Source organism: Anomalospiza imberbis, chromosome 1 (assembly GCF_031753505.1).
Source record: "Anomalospiza imberbis isolate Cuckoo-Finch-1a 21T00152 chromosome 1, ASM3175350v1, whole genome shotgun sequence".
Taxonomy (NCBI): Eukaryota; Metazoa; Chordata; class Aves; order Passeriformes; family Viduidae; genus Anomalospiza; species Anomalospiza imberbis.
The window spans coordinates 98,613,059-98,629,386 of record NC_089681.1 but is presented as its reverse complement, the minus strand read 5'-3'; the positions used below and the strand labels follow the sequence as shown (position 1 = coordinate 98,629,386).

At 38.3% G+C, this 16,328-nt stretch overlaps 1 protein-coding gene across 1 annotated transcript; it reads right to left on the bottom strand.

Annotated features, from left to right (window-relative positions):
* Positions 1-533: 533 nt before the first annotated feature.
* Positions 534-11,572, bottom strand: RALA (RAS like proto-oncogene A). The gene is made up of 4 exons (XM_068201914.1): positions 11,400-11,572; positions 10,378-10,586; positions 6,146-6,320; positions 534-2,474 (listed from the first exon to the last, which is right to left on the bottom strand). The coding sequence occupies exons 1-4, from the start codon at positions 11,511-11,513 to the stop codon at positions 2,352-2,354; spliced, it is 621 nt and encodes a 206-aa protein (XP_068058015.1). The 5' UTR covers positions 11,514-11,572; the 3' UTR covers positions 534-2,351.
* Between the last annotated feature and the right edge of the window lie 4,756 nt (positions 11,573-16,328).

Sequence of the window (16,328 nt, the reverse complement as noted above, 5' to 3'; positions counted from 1 at the left end):
TCTCAAGATATACCCAAATCCTGTAATATATGATGCAAGCTATATTCCCTGCAGGTTGAGGAAGCACACTTCGGTTCTCCTTGAGTGTGCCAAAAGAAAATTACTTAGAATGAATTTTTATTTTGTTAAAACTCATGTAGGTTGTCCTTTTTCTTGATTTGGGGTTTTGTTTGTTTTGGGTTTTTAGTTATTTCTGTTGTTGTTTGTTAGTTTTTTTAATCTCACTTTCCATTCTTATAGTAATTTTGGAACAAGCTTACTTGTAATTTTGGAACAAGCTTACTTTAGTTTGTTGCCCATTTTCAGTTAGCCTTGTGGCATGTAAGCAAATTACCTATGAATAGAAGGTAGCACATACATAGTCTCAGCTTTTAAAAAGTGGCTTTTTACCAGAGTAATTTGGTTTAATGTACAATTTTCTTCATGCACACAAACCAATCTTCTAGAATACTCAGGTTTAACTGCTTGACAATTGACATAGGCTATAGCAATGGTTATGAATGATACAGTTATCAATTTACACTGCACAAGTATTTTAAAAAATGGAAGTTTATTCATCTTTCAATGGCTCAAATAGCAAATAAAAGGACAGGATAAGGCATCAGCCAAGACAAGTTTTGTGTGTCCAATGGCTTCATAACACCTCAGTTCCCAGTATACAGGTTCCAAAGCAAAGTCACAATGTTAGTGGTTAGACTCCCTGGCTAAACAGACCCAAATGAGTACACAGTAAGATGAAGACTGGCTTGTATTTGCCAGTTACATGAGTAACTTTTATTCTGCACTTGGCAGTCTACTAAATGCACATACAAAATTCCTACTGATAAATACTGAACATGACAAATGTAACTCCTAAGACTTGAGTCCCTAAAACATCCGTTACCATGAATGTTAAATATTTGTTATCTAGTTTTCTTGAGCACATTTTAAACTGTCAGTTATAGGCTTATACATGTATAAAAAGTATAATAGTTTGTGGAATTGATCTAGCCTGTCTCACCCCAAAGGAGTCCAAACCCTCAAAGATTCTGGTATATTTTTAGTTAAGATGTAGCACACTAAACATGTGCTAGTATTCTTCTTGTTCTGAAGCAACTGAGGCAGTATGCTTTATTTGGGGATTTTGGATGTGCATGTTAAAGGTTTCTGTATTGCAAAGCACATTTGATTGTTTGATATCAACATTAACTAGAAAAAGTAGCTACACTGTTCCCCATTTGAAAATCAACATAGACTAAACAGTACAAAACCTGCAAAGAGCTTCAGCATAACACACCATGTTCCAATAGCTAAGTATTAGGAACATAAAAGAAATTAACCAGAATTTCCCAGACAACATCTTAACTCAAAACACATAAGCGCTACTAGATCAGCCCCGCTCCACCCCATTCCAGGGAGTTAAAACCCAAAGAACATCTAGACAAAAATCTATGTGCAAAAGGGAAGTTTCAAGGTACCAGCATGTTAAATTTTAAACAATTCCAGGCTTATATGTGCCATAGGCTTATGACTTCAGTCTTATGTGTATTCTGACCTTTTAGTTTTAAGATACCATATTGTCTACCAAGTTACAGATGACAGAATATGCTCTGTATTATTCACATTACCAGAGTATGGCACACATTTAAAGAACAGACACTGCTAGCAGACAGCTAGTGAGTGAAATCATCCAAGTAACTGCGCTTCACAGAGAGGGCAGTCTTGCACTGATGCACAGGGACAGTCTCCATGCAACAGAGTTGAAAATACACCCTTGATTAAGCAACCTGCTATGTTTGGGTTTTAAAATTAAGGCATATTCAAATGTTTCAATGTAAAATATTACATCATTCTTCTAAGTTAATCAGGTAATGCAGAACCACATATAGTTTTCCTCAACATAGCTGTTCACATATACATTATTTTTTAATTTGCATAACTCCATGGCAAAACAGCTGCATACTGCTTTGTTAGGTATCATGTTCACAATTACAATTTTCAAGGCAACAAAAGACAAGATGAATTGACAAATACCAGTGATAAAAAAAGTATGCTTTATAAGAACCCACAGAGTAATACTTTGCCCCTCTTGTTCACTATTAAAGAAAAGACTACCTATGAAACACTACATTCAGAAGAAATGTGAGAAGGTAGGCAATTATGAAATGGACTGAACTTTGCTTCTCTTGAAGCCACATAATTTGTTTACAGTGAATTTGACTTTCAGTGTCGCTCCAAATCATGCTTTTAGTGGTACATTACATTTTCCAACATGTTAGGGTAATTTCAGTCACTTCAGCCTTCAGTGGCATGCTTATAAATTATGGTTTTTATTAGTATGGTCAGGGTAGGAAAGGAATCCAAGCTTTTGATTATAAAATGCAACATCTTTCTCTGATCCTCTTAGCTAGGCTTTTTCTTTTCTTCTTCCCATTTTTTTCTTTGCTGTCTTCCATTTTTCTGGCTCTAATTTCTCTCATTAAATCAAAAAACACCTGAAAAAGATATAAGAAGATAAATGCAAAAACAAATCACAGACTTGAGTTAATTTAGGCTATCACTGACATCCACTTCCATTATTTCAAATAGAATCAATTACATACAATCAGTTTGAGCAAACAAATATTAATTCAACAAATCTGTCACTGGTTTTGAAGGCCAAGTTGATATGATGCAATCCTGCTTGTTTCACGGCACTATAATGTTCCCCTGTCTTCTGATATTCACTTATGAATCCTGTCAAGCAATTCTAAACAAGAATTGAAAGAAGGGTCTCATCACCAGCCAAGATTTTCAGATGTTGCATGTACATACTACTGAGGAAACCTAAGGAGATCAGTTTACCTTTCGAATATTTTAAGTGATGAGCTGCAAAGGTTGAAAAAGTGCAACATCCAATTTTAAAAACTTATTAATGAAGCAGTAATATAGACTGAAATGCACGTATGGTATGCTGTATGGTATGTTCCATGGTGCAAGTCTAAGCATAAAGTGACTCGAGAAAAAACCCAAACCCAGCATTTCCTTTAAAGCAAAGTCTTCAATCATACAACTACATAAACATTTTCTTACATGAGGTAATCTTGGCTGCAGCTGCCATACTACAGTCTTAAAGTACACATGAAGTTCACTTTCATCAAATGGTTTAGGACAAAGTTGGAGATACAGCACTGACTTAGGTAAGAGAGATCCTACTGACAGACAGTTAAGGCTTTATGATTGGATTGCTTAAAGCTACTTTACTAATTTCAACAGCAGATCTTGACTTGACTTACAGAAGGTTACAGCAAACAGTATGTATAAATCTTTATAATTTTATTGTAGGAAATCAGCTAAGCAATTCTAAAACTTTTCTCCCAGGAGAGAGTCTTTAGGTACTGTATCATCCTGAGAATGCCGAATCTCATCTATCTTGGAAGCTATACAGGATCACGCCGGGTTAGTACTTGAATGGGAGACTACCTAGGAATACCAGGTGCTCTAGGCTTCCTTCTTCAGCTCTGAGATTAGCTCAGTTGGTCAGAGCATAATGTTAATAACTCCAAGGTCATGGGTTTGATCCCTACATGGATCATTCACCTACGAGCTGGACTCAATGATCCTTGTGGGTCCCTTCCAACTCAGAATATTTTATGATACTTTGAAATTTGAACTAAACAATACATCTATGTCAAGGGATTTGATCCATTTCTGCGAAACATGGACAGTGCAGGGGCTGAAAAGCTCCTCTACAGTGCTCAGTAGGTTTTTATTACACTAATCTCATACTGACTTCAGGAAAAGTATCAACCTTCATCACATTGAAACCAAAGAAAATCAATGGAACTAAACGTTTCCATCAAGAAATGAGATTGCCTTTAGATTTTTAAATGTGTGCTAAGTTGCTTGTATTTAAATTTGTCCTAATGGCAAGATGCAACTGTCAGCTTGCTTAAGTACTGATAACTGTACAGTATTTAACTGTCTAGGATACATAACCTTCTGAGAAAATGTTTAGTGGGTCACTTTTGCCAAAATGAGTGGAGGCTGGCTGTGTTTTTTCAAGTGAGTAAAATCACTCTTCTGGAATTCAGAGAGACCAGATTACAATAGTAACCCAAGTTTGTGTAGCAAACTCCAAAACTTCATATGCTTCAAGCAACTAAGAATACACAGTATTCACTTGTGCCAACGAAGTCTCATTTATGGCCTGTCAAACCATAAATCTATACAACACATGCTAATCTGGACCCGTTATGCCATCAGCTCCATGTATGTGCAAAGGCTATTGATCCAAGAGCTACTGAAAAAATATATTACATGCACTTTTTTCCCCAGCTGCTAAACAATAATGGAGTGGATTTGAAGAGCTGGATTTTTACAACTGTAATAGATGGCTGTTAACTGCAGTTATATACCAAAACTAAAAGATGTGTTAGTTTTTATAACAACAGAAATTCAGGGCTTTATTCAACAATGACGATGAGTTCTGCTGTACTCGATTAAAAACTGTAGGGTACTCGATTAAGAACCCTACTGTCCTGTAGGGTAAATCACTATAGTACTGAACAATCAGTTTCTTCAGTGAGATAACTGACAGGACAGAAACAACAGCCGAGTTTAAGTTATTGCAAAAGAGAATTTGCATTACAGCTCTCATGCTGCAATTGACGGCTCATATATATGGATTTACATTAGAGAATTTTTCACCAAATGCAAGATGTAGCATCTGGACCATCCCAGACATCGGTACGGACTGGGAGATGAGAGCAACCCTATAGACAAGGACTTGCAGGCTTTTATGGATGAAAAGCTGGACATGACCTGGCAATGTGAACTCACAGCCCAGAAGGCCAGTGGTATCCTGGGCTGCAGCAAAAGAGGATTGGCCAACAGGTCAAGGTAGGCGATTGTCCCCTTCTACTCTGCTGTCATGAGACCCCACCTGCAGTGCTGTGCCCAGGTCTGGGGTCCTCAGCACAAGAAAAAACATGGACCTGTTGGAGTGTGTCCAGAGGAGGCCACAAAGATGCTCAGTGGGCTGGAGCAGCTCCACTATGTAGACAAGCTAAGAAAGCTGGTGTTGTTCATACTGAAGAAGAGAGTGCTCCAGGGAGACCTTATTGCAGCCTTTCAGTTCTTAAAGAAGGCATATTAAAAAAAAGACAGAAAGCATCTTTAAACGTGGGCAGCTTGTGCTAAGACCCTTGCAGGAACAATTTTGAATTAAAAGGGAGGAGATTTAAATGATTTATTGTAAAAAACTTTTTTACTGTGAAGGCAGTGAGGCACTGGAAAGGGTTGTCCAGAGAAGTCGTGGATGCCCTAACTCTAGAAGTGTTCAAGGCCTGGTTGAATGGGGCCCTGAGCAACCCAATCAAATGGTTGGGTATCCTTAACCATGGCAGGACAGGTGGAACTAGATGATCTTTAAGGTTCCTTCCAACACAAACCTGTGATTCAATGTGGCATCAACTTTGTCAACAGCTCTGAAAGGCTGGCACATTGCACTAAACCTACTTATTTCTTTTGCTGCACAGCTGTGACTCTTACAGTCTACAAAGCTGATGGTTATTCTGAATTGCAAGACCTCACATTCTTGCTGAAGCACTTACAACTAAACAGCATTTCCTTTTCTTGGAGACAAATATTCTCTTTAATTTATGAGGTTCTGAACCAGGTTTTATCTCTGAAAACTCATGAGGCACTTTTGGGCTTTTCATAGCTTTTTGCACTCATCCATTCTTCATCAAAACAACATACAAAGAGGCACATGGTTAAATGAGGGTAGGGAAGGCTCAAATACCTCCCTTATTTGCTTTTATAATGAGGATCAGAAAGTATTCTTCACTGTTCATAAGCAGACTCTCCTCTAGTTACATAAAATGCTTTATGAAGTCTAGGCCAAAAGAGCTGACCCAAGAAAATTTTATAAGGTCTTGTATCATGTCTTGGATAATAATGATTCCTTGCCGTTTAGAATGGGATAAACATGTTACACCTAACATTTTCACTGTTCTACAAGGAGTCACCTAGTCATGCACTCCTGGCAAGCTAAGGAAGAAAAGTATTTGATTAAAATTCCACAAAATTATTGCTAAAATTAAGAACATAAGGAATATGACCCATGAAAAAGAGGGATGAAGTAAAAACTGATGGACAGATTGTTTAAGAGGCCAGTTATTACCTTGTCAACATTAGCTCGTGTTTTTGCAGAAGTTTCCACATAATTAACATTCCACTGATCAGCTCTGTTTTTTGCTTCCTCAACAGAAACTTGCCTTTTATCTTCCAAATCTGATTTATTACCAACTAGCAAAAAAGGAACATTCTCATCTTCTTTTACTCTTAAGATTTGCTCCCTGGAGAAGAAATAAAAAAAAGGAAAAGAAAATTAAGCTTTGCATAGAATACCATTCTTAGAATACAAAAAGAAGAATGCAGACTAAATACTTTCACATCTTACAGTGAAAAGCCACTTATTCCTATTATGTAGTTTATATAACAGAAAAGTATTAAACTTCATTATGATATTATAGAGAATGGAGACAGAGACAGACAGCTAGTCCTCGAGGAAGGAAGGAGTTGAGTCAGTAAAAAATGAAAAAAATAGAACAGGACTGGTTTAGGTGAGAATTTATATTAATAATTCATTTCCTTTAACAGTGTTATTCGAGAGCATCTACCATTGTCTTTACATTACTGTTTCTCATGGTCATTTTTAAGCTACCCAAGCTTCCGATCAACAGTTCATTCTTTCCTAACAAAATGTGCCATTTTAAAGCCGATAAAATGGTCCATAGCATATCAAGAGAAAATCTGATTCTTTCAGGAATCTTTCTCAAGTCAATTATATTCAGTTTCTCCAGAGATCTTCATTTACATATGTACCTGAGTACAGACACAAGCTGTATATGCATCAGATTTTTAAGGACAGACCCTTCTACTGTTTTAACTGCTAGGATGAAAGGTTTAAAACTATAAATAAAACTCAATACTACAAATAGTTTGGTACTCAAGACTTCAACACTTAAAAAATAATGAAAGTTTTCTTCTAATTGAAAATGCATTGATACTATCAGGAAGAAGAGTTGTCTCAGAAAAAGAATATTCTGTATTTTGTCTATGAAAAAAGGAGTATAAAGTTAGTTGTGAAATGTAGCCCTTTATTATGGAGCAATTCCTGAAAGACTGACAAAAAGCACAGAGAAATAAATTTCTTTTGATGGCTGAGGTGAGACCAAATTTTAAGTTGAAGGGAGAGAAGATGAAGACAGTTAAGTAATTAATATTCTAAAGGGCCTTGATTTGGTATACAGCAGGATGCTCATATTACAAAAAGCTCTGAATAGCATGCAATCTTGTGGAGGAAGCCTACTCACACAGCTGAGAAACTGCAGATAGTCCATTTTTTTTTTTTTTTTTTGAAACTGTGCATTTGAGGCAGAGCCAATACCAGCTGGCTCTGGGACAGACCCACTGCTAGCCAAGGCCAAGCCAGTGGTAGGTAGTAACACCTCTGTAATAACTTATTTAAAAGTAATACTGCACAGGTACAGTTGCACTCAGAGAGGAAAGGAGTGAGAATATGTGAGAGGAACAACTATATAGATATTAAGCTCAGTGAAGAAGGGGGAGGAAGTGTTCCAGGCATCAGAGCTGGGATTCCTCTGCAGTCCATGGAGGACAACCATGATGGAGTATACTCCTGGCAAGGATCTGTGGGCCCCTGGAGAGAGGGATCCATGCTAAAGTAGGTTTACTGACAGGAATTGTTGGGAACCTATGCTTGAGCAGTCTGTTCCTGAAGGACTGCAGCCCATGGAAAGGGATCCATGCTGGAATAGTTAGTGAGCTGCAGCTTGTGGGAAGGACTCACACTGGAAGAGTTGATGGAGAACTGTCACCCATGGGAGAGACTCCCCACTGGAGCAGTGGAAAGACTCCTCTCCCTGAGGAAGACGCAGCAGGAACAATGTGTGATGAACTGATCATAACCTCTATTTCCTGTCTCCCTGCGCCACTGGGAAGGCGAAGGTAGAGCCCAGGAAGGAGGGAGGGGTGGAGTGGAAGGCATTTTTAAGGCTAGTTTTGCTTCTCATTATTCTGCTCTGATTTTGATTGTCATTTCCTTTCCCCAAGCAGTGTCTGTTTTGCCTGCGATGGTAATCAGTAAGTGAACTCTTCCTGTCCTAAACTCACCAGCCTTTCCTTGTATTTTCTCTTCCCTGTCCAGCTGAGCATGGATGAGATAGAGGGGCTTTGGTGGATACCTGGGATAGATGCCAGGTCAAACCACCACAGATGCCAAACAAACTTTTACATTTTTACAAAAATGTAAAAAGTTCACCTAACAGCAATTGAGATTATGATATTCATATTATCCTTTAAGCCCCTTCTGAAGGCTAGACAAGAGGTATCTAATTAATGATGTGCCAGCTTGAAATTGAGAAGTTAAAAATCCACACTATGAGTGCCAGAACAATTCAACTCAAAGCAAGCCCAAATTTTAACAAACAACCTTTCAAGTATTTAAAAGCATTGTCATTGCAGGTCTGTATTCTATTGAAAAAAGTTACTTGGAACAATGGCATTTCAAAGCATACCAGGAACCCCACTGAATTGCAGTAAAAAGCTCTCCTGTTGGAGGTCTGCCATTCCAGCAGAACAAAATGAAAACCCCCAAGTTCTTCTTGTCACTTTCTTTAATATTTGGCTCTTAAGTAGTTGTCTTAGATTACCATGTAAGTTGTAACCAGAAGTATGTATTCTTCTTCACCATCTTTGTAAGCTGTTAAAAACAGATGGGGTAGTGTTCTTTACCTCTTCCATGACTCATCCCTGATAACTCTCTCCGGGGACTATCTTCTGCTAATGGGCCATCAAGTCTCACTGCATGACTCATAAAATTACATCATCCCATTGGGAGATGCTCTGCTCAGGGGGAGGAATCAAGCATTCCTACCTGGCTATAATCTGAGGTTTGTAAAACCACGGGCAGCCCCACCTACTGAACTCCCAGACAAGGGCTACATAACCACCACTGGACCTTCAGAGAAAGAGCAGACCCTCCTACAGGATCACTGCTTCAACAGAATCACATTTATCACTCCAAAAGAACTGCAGCCACCATTTAATCAGACTGCTACCATTACCCAGACCAACAGGGTATCAGGTTGTATCCTGACTGTCAGTTTAAGCCAGTATTTTCGCCTTTATTTTAGTTTTCCCATTGAATTGTTCTGACTTGGAGTCTCTCACTGGTTTGCTTTCAAACTATTAGAGTAGTATGCCCTCAGACTACCCAGCAGCGCCAAAGGTACTTTAACTGTGCCTTCAAGAGATACAGATTACTTTTACACAGAGCAGAATAATATATTTTTCTGAGTTACATTTTAGCATTTAGTCTTCTATGGTTCACTTTCATATTCGGATTGGGGAGAATTTTAATATCTTTACTTGAAGGGATTTTTTCTTTTGTTTTTCCTGTATCAACAGGAAAACTGCTACTGTTTCTAACTACTGTTAAATCTCACCTTTACTGGAAAGTAGGACTTTTTTTAAGGCCAAAGATTATACACTTTGAAGTATTGGCATGATTTTAAACAGAGTTGAATAGGTCATTTTGCACTCTAGGGGAACTGAACTATATTAAACTGTCCTCCATGATTGACAGTACCCGGCACAAGCCTGCAAACAAAAAAGGCCTGCTCTTCCCTCTCTCAAAATACAGATATATAGAAACACAAATAAATTAAAAACACCAGAAGATGAAAAATATACTTTCTCCCATCTCCATACCTCTTCCTCCTCCCTTAGAGAAATTAATTAGCTTTAAGTAGCAGCATATGTTTACGTTGAACTGTGACAGCATCTCCAGGAAGACTAATTTCAATGGGATGCAGATAACTCCTTTTTATATTTGTTTCCTTAATTTTCTTTCAAACATTATGGCTTTTCCTATTTCATTACACTTTGAACTGGTAAAACTGTTTTCTGATATATTCTGTCTTTTTTTAAAATACAATAATGAGTTATTTAAATGTTTACTCTCTCAACTGAAATTAAACACGTGTAATATACTCCTACCTGTACCATATTCTATTACTATCATAAGAGTTTTAATATGATGCAGTCTGTGGTTGAGGCCATGGTGAGGCATATGTCTTCTGAATGCTACTGTGTATCTGCTCTGTGGCAATAGCCTTTCTGGTATTCAGAAACACAGTAGCTAAGACATCTAAGTTCTACAGATAGCAAAGGCCTGGCTAGGCATCTGTTCAAAATACTATGTTACAACAATAAGAGCTGCCATCCAGTCTGGACCACCAAAAGGATATTACAAAACACACACAAAAAAAAAAATCACTTTCAGTCATCTCAGTGTAATTAGGATGATTATCCTGCATTGTAACTTACCTGAAGTCTGCAGTCGCTGCAAAGGATTCCAGCTCTGTAATAGAGAAGACGCAAAGAAAACCTTCTCCACTTCGGAAGTAGTTGTCTCTAATTGCAGCATAGTCCTCCTGCCCTGCTGTATCCAATATATCAATTTGGACTTCTTCCCCATCCAGAACCACCTTTTTCCTGTAGCTATCTGCTTTGGTGGGCTCATAGTCTTCAACAAACTAGAAAAAAAACCCCTTCATGATGTAAAATCATGCCTGTACAAGACAATTGCTTCTGTTTGCACATAAGGATATAGCAAACATTAAATGGGTACTCTAACTAATAACTAAGCATTGTGCATTTAGGCCGTGTGAAGTACTCAAACAACTCGTAGTTAAAGCTGACTCTTCATCAGCCCAAGCAGTTTTTAGGTTTATGCTTTCCTCAGCCATTATAAGGAAATGGAGAGGTAATTTCAAAACATCAGTGGGTGCACTACCCAAATTTCTTCTGGTTCAAACACAACATCTGTCTGCATTCCATTATGAAATCAGGTAGTCTTGACTTTAGATATATTTAGTGTCTACTTTTAAAGTACACTGAATGCTTAGCTTCTGACTTTTTATTAAAAGGGATGACTTTCACTGGAAAAAAAAGGAAAAGAGAAACTGATTTTCTTTCCTGTCCTCAACACCAGCACAAAAAACATGGAAGAAATTAGCTGTTTCAGGTGTCATGCAACTCAACAAAGTGAAGAAGCTTTGAGCTATAATGACCAAGTTCTAAGTCTAGTGATCAATGCAAAAATATTCCAGTAATATGACAGAGTATCTAATACCTGAGAAGTCTGAAAAAGGCCAAATTTTACCTTCACAGGTACCTTTATAGGGCAAATCAGTAATCTCAAAACATGTTTTTGTTACACTTAACTTCTGAATTTCATACCACATCACATACATTTAGACCCTTTCAGAAAATAATTCTACAAATGTAACTTAAACAACACTATGTAGCAGGCACCTTCTGAGATAATTTCTATGACAGGCTCTTACCTCATCATACATAAACTGTAGTGTTAAAGCAGATTTTCCTACACCACCACTTCCCACCATGATGACTTTGTGTAAAGCCAATGAATTCTGTCCTTTAGGTTTATTTGCTGCCATCTTTGGATTGCAGAAAATTCACAAATGGAAAAATCTAGAAGAAAAATATTTCTTCATTAGTTTTCTTTTCCTTCTCCCACATGAACTGATAAAATGGATTTTTTTTCAAATTCCTACATATTTAATGACTTAATTTCAGTTCTGCTTTAGTGAAAGCTACCTGCTCTTTCACTGGAAACCACTACACAAGTTATATTGAGCTCATCTCTTTTTTTTTTTAATTAAGCAGAGAAATCCTTCACCATTTGGAAGCAGCATTTTAGTATGTAGTATTTTCATTTAGTGGCACAGTAGGTGTCAAGAATACTTGATAGTTTACTACACAAAAACTGAAAAAGAAAGCCACAGTGAGTCAACACCATATAAGAAAACACGATATGACAGTTGGAGGGGAAGGAAACAGACTTTTGAAGGGATTGCCAGTTTAAATGGCAAGCACTAAGATACAGCAGCAAGGATTAGCTAGAGTACTTTTACAGGAAAAGCAAGCAAACATGATCTAAAAATACCCAATTTCAGTAAGTCAGAAACCAAAATAACAATCTAGTTTATACAGAGTGGAAAGATTCAACTTGCCGACAAATGTAATTATTTGGAATATTTGGAATAGTTGTCTCAGTCCTGTGACTGCTTCTTTAAACACAAATCGCTCCATCTCACCAACACCAAAGGGCTCTGTTGCATCCTGGGTTTGGGTTCAAATGATGGGCTTTTTCTTTGTTAGTTTGCTGGTTCTGTGTACTCTCGTGCATCCCCCGTGTTTCCCCCCCCACCCCCCCGCCACTGTGGTTAGCTCCAGGCTGCCTGCCATTGGAGTTTCCCCCTGTCACTCTTGTAACCACTCCCTGCCTAATCCTGAGGTTTCCGTGCCTGTCACCCCATTCTTGCGGTCCCACTCACCCCAAAGCCCTGTGTCCACCCCTGCCATGTTCCCATTGGTCACTGTAGTACACGCCATCAGCACGACGTTTGTATCCATTGGGCGGGAGGACTCCCTGTCCGCCCTGTCCCGCCCCTATAACATCCCACTCCACTCCATGCTCGTGGCCATTTTTGTCCGTGCGACGTTGGGAGTGGGCTGCAGCTTCTCCACCACGGCTCTCACGGCTAATAAAGCATCCAGCTGCCACGCGGATGGATTTGGATGAATTCCCTGCCTCTTTGCTTCTTCCCTTGTGCCGATGGTGAAGCGTAGCCAGCAGCCCACCCCGAAGCGCGGCAGCAGAAGCGCCCGGGAACTGCGGCGAACCCCGGCCCCGACGAGAAGCTGAGACGCCGAAGCCAGGCGCTCGAGAGCTGACCAGGGCCAAGAGAAGAGTAATGCGCAGCACACAGGGCTCTATGACAGCTAATTCACATAGTTTAATGTATGTGTGCACAAGAACAGAAAGTATAAATTCCATTCACTTTTTAAAAAAATTATACATGCTATAGTTGTAATGGATCTCTATTTTCCCACACTTTTGTTTCATTCTCTACCTATCCCAAAAGTAATAAAACCGTATTTGTGAATGCCTGCACAGTTCTTAAAACACAGAGAAGTCCCTGTACAGTGACAGAATGCACTGTCCTCCAGAGACTTCAGGTCAAAACAAGGTCTGAACTCCAAAAGAGACAATGACATCTACATTACATATAAAAATACAAGAAAAAATTATGGTAGCAATTGAAAACCAAATGTAACTTTCATTTTTTAAATTAAAAACTCAAAAAGAGCACATTCACATGGCTCAGTTATATAACTAACAGAGAATAACACAGCATAGTAACTTAACATGATTACCTTGTTACCTTTAACCATCATGATTATTTGACAATGTCACACTAAAATTACATCCTACTCCATAATGAATTACCCTTCTGTGCAGCTTAAACAACCAGAATGTGAAGCATGACAACTTTCTTAAAACTTGTATCAAAAACCCTAATTGAGGCCATGCACTAAGGCTTTGTTAGCAGTGATGCAGGTAGTATAAAAGCACGACGACTAAAGCTTCATTGGAGATTAAGCCAATCCTTCCTGGAAGTAAAATAAATACATGCCATCAAGGTTCTCACACTGCCATGCCAGCAAGCAGGCTGGGGATGAGCAAGCAGCTGGACTACCTGACCAAAGGGATATTACCATGCCATAGCCTAGCAATAAAAGTTGGCAGAGAGGTTCGAAGTTTGTCAGCACTGCCGTTGCTCAGGAACTGCTGGGCATTGGTCAGCTAGCAGTGAGCAAATATTCTTTTAATAACTTTTCTTTGGTTTGTTTTCCTCTTTAAAAAATATTTATTAAGTTATCATCATCTCAACCCACAAGTTTTCTTACTTTTACCCTTACAATTCTCTCCCCTCTCCCACCAGTGGCAGGGGGAGTGAGCAAGCAGTGGGACTTATCTGCCTACCAAGCTAAACCCACAAACTAAGTGAAAAAACTCTTGAGATCACATCAGCACAGCAACCCATTCTGCTGTCAAAGAATTCTGAAAATGCAACTGAAAAGTAAGTAAAATTATTTTCCCTGGAAAGATTATCTAAGCAAAATAAGCATAAATAAGGTGCTATACTCAGTACAGAGATATAGCAGAGAAATGCAACTACTATCATGTGACAAGTTCTTTTAAAAAGGAGATGGAAAACAGCAAACATTTCTGTTTTGGCTTAAAAAGAACCATTTCTTTCTTTTTACTCAAGAGGGAGTACAAGAACATGAAAATAGTTCCAAGCCATGTGCATGCTTTCAACCTACTACACTGATTTGTCTTTGCACACTTTTCTCTTAAAAGGAAAGACTCATCCTGAAAATCATACTTCTTAGTATGTACGTCAGAGAAGCAAGAAAAAAATTCATCTGAATTCCACTATCAACTCACAACAGCTCAGTTTGCAAATGTTAGATTGCAATATCCACCTGGATGTGACCTACTTTAGGCTTACTAAGCAAGAAAACAGACTATTCTTCTATAAGTACTCCAACACTGGAACAAGTCCAAATTAACCCAGCAGGATCTCACTCAGGTGAGTTTGGGCTAACAATACTACAGTCTGAAAAAAATTTAAATGCACAGTAGCAATATTTCACTGTAATATTTGTTGCAAATTAATCTCCAGTCTTTAAGTAAATTGAACAATGTGAAAATTCATATTTTACTTTAACTTACAATTCAACAAGTAGTGTCCCAGTGTGACAAACAAGTTGCTGCTTTTTGTACTCTCTGCAGCAAATGACCCATAAAAAACCCAAAACATTTCCATTTCCAATTTGATCCTGACAAATAATTGTCAGTAAACAACATTCCAGTAAGATACTAAAAATAGCAAAACTTCACACTACCACAGACTTCAAATCTTCAAGATAAGCTTGTCATAAACACTATGCCACATTCTGGAATAGAAGGGTGGCTCAGGGATGTCCGTTTACTCCCAAGTTCTTCCCAAGCCAATAAAGATATAACACTGGCAAAAACTCAGGTCTGCTGAGTAGTAGACAATGTGGAAAGAGAGACAAATAAGTTACAAACAATGCAAGGACAATACAATATGATACTGTGCAGACAACACTTAATCCAAAGAGACTGCTTCAGAGCAACTAATGTGCCAGAGAGAAGAAAGATTTTGAAAGTGATAAGCTCTAAGCTATTGGCACAATTCTACCTGTTTCAGTGTGCTTTGAAAAACAAAGAAGAACCTAGATTCCAATTTTAACAGTAAAGCACCTGAGATGAAGTTTCATGCAAAGATTTTCTGCCTATAATTTATGTAGCCTGACTTATTTTCATAGAAGTATTAATTTGGGTCATATCTAGTTCCTGAACTGTCCTACTTTATAATTACGATAAAACAGAGACTACGGCAAGAACCCTGTCGTATGAAGCTCAAAAAAGCGTACTTCCTTATTAAGCATACCATGGGGTTTATTATTACTTTAATCTTCACAGTGCAAAATTAATTGCAGGTCAGAAGACAAACACAGGATTATCTGACAGTCAAATCCTACATCATCTACAGAGGAAAGATGTTCACAAAGAGCCAAGCACAGTGTTGTCAATAGCCATATTATCCAATTATACAAGTCAGTTTTTTACCACACCCATTGGAAATCCCATCACATCAATTCAGATGGTAACATATACAAAAGTTTATTAAACAGTTTTTTATGTAGTTCAACAAGTTGGAAGGGAAGCAAAAGCTTAACTGCCTTAGTAATGTACTGCAGTGTCTTCATTCAGAAGGGCAAAAACATTGTCTAACCACCATGCTATGGATCAGTCCTCACCTCCACTGCAGATAAGCCTAGGAAGCTGCCCTTTTTCAACATATTTGAGCAGATAAAGACACAAACAAATGAATCTCTGACTGCGCAGACAAAGTAAGCAGTTCTCAAAGCTCCTGCAGCTGTTTTATTGCCTGCTTGCAGATAAACACACCCATGATTCTGTGCTCCATTTAATGGCAGGCTTCCAGTTGGAGCTAGGATTTTTTTTTTTTTTTTTTGAGCCAGGCTAGTGAGCAATTAGATTAACAAAGAACAGCAGGGGTAGGAATTATAATTCATGTTAGCATCAATGTCTTGTCCAACAGTCTAAAAATCTGATCAAAGGAAAGAAGAGTAGGTAGCTAAATAACTTTTATTTTTACATTATTAAGATCATCAAGGAACTTCCATCTGGAGTTGTAAAGCTGTTCCTTGTCTTGAGTGATTGGCTTCTACCTGTATCAACACTTCTCAGAAGTTTTTATACATTACAGCCTGCACAGGTCCTCTGCACAAAAAATGCAATGTTACCTTTAGTTCCCCATGGATTTACACACAACATGCAGCTCCAC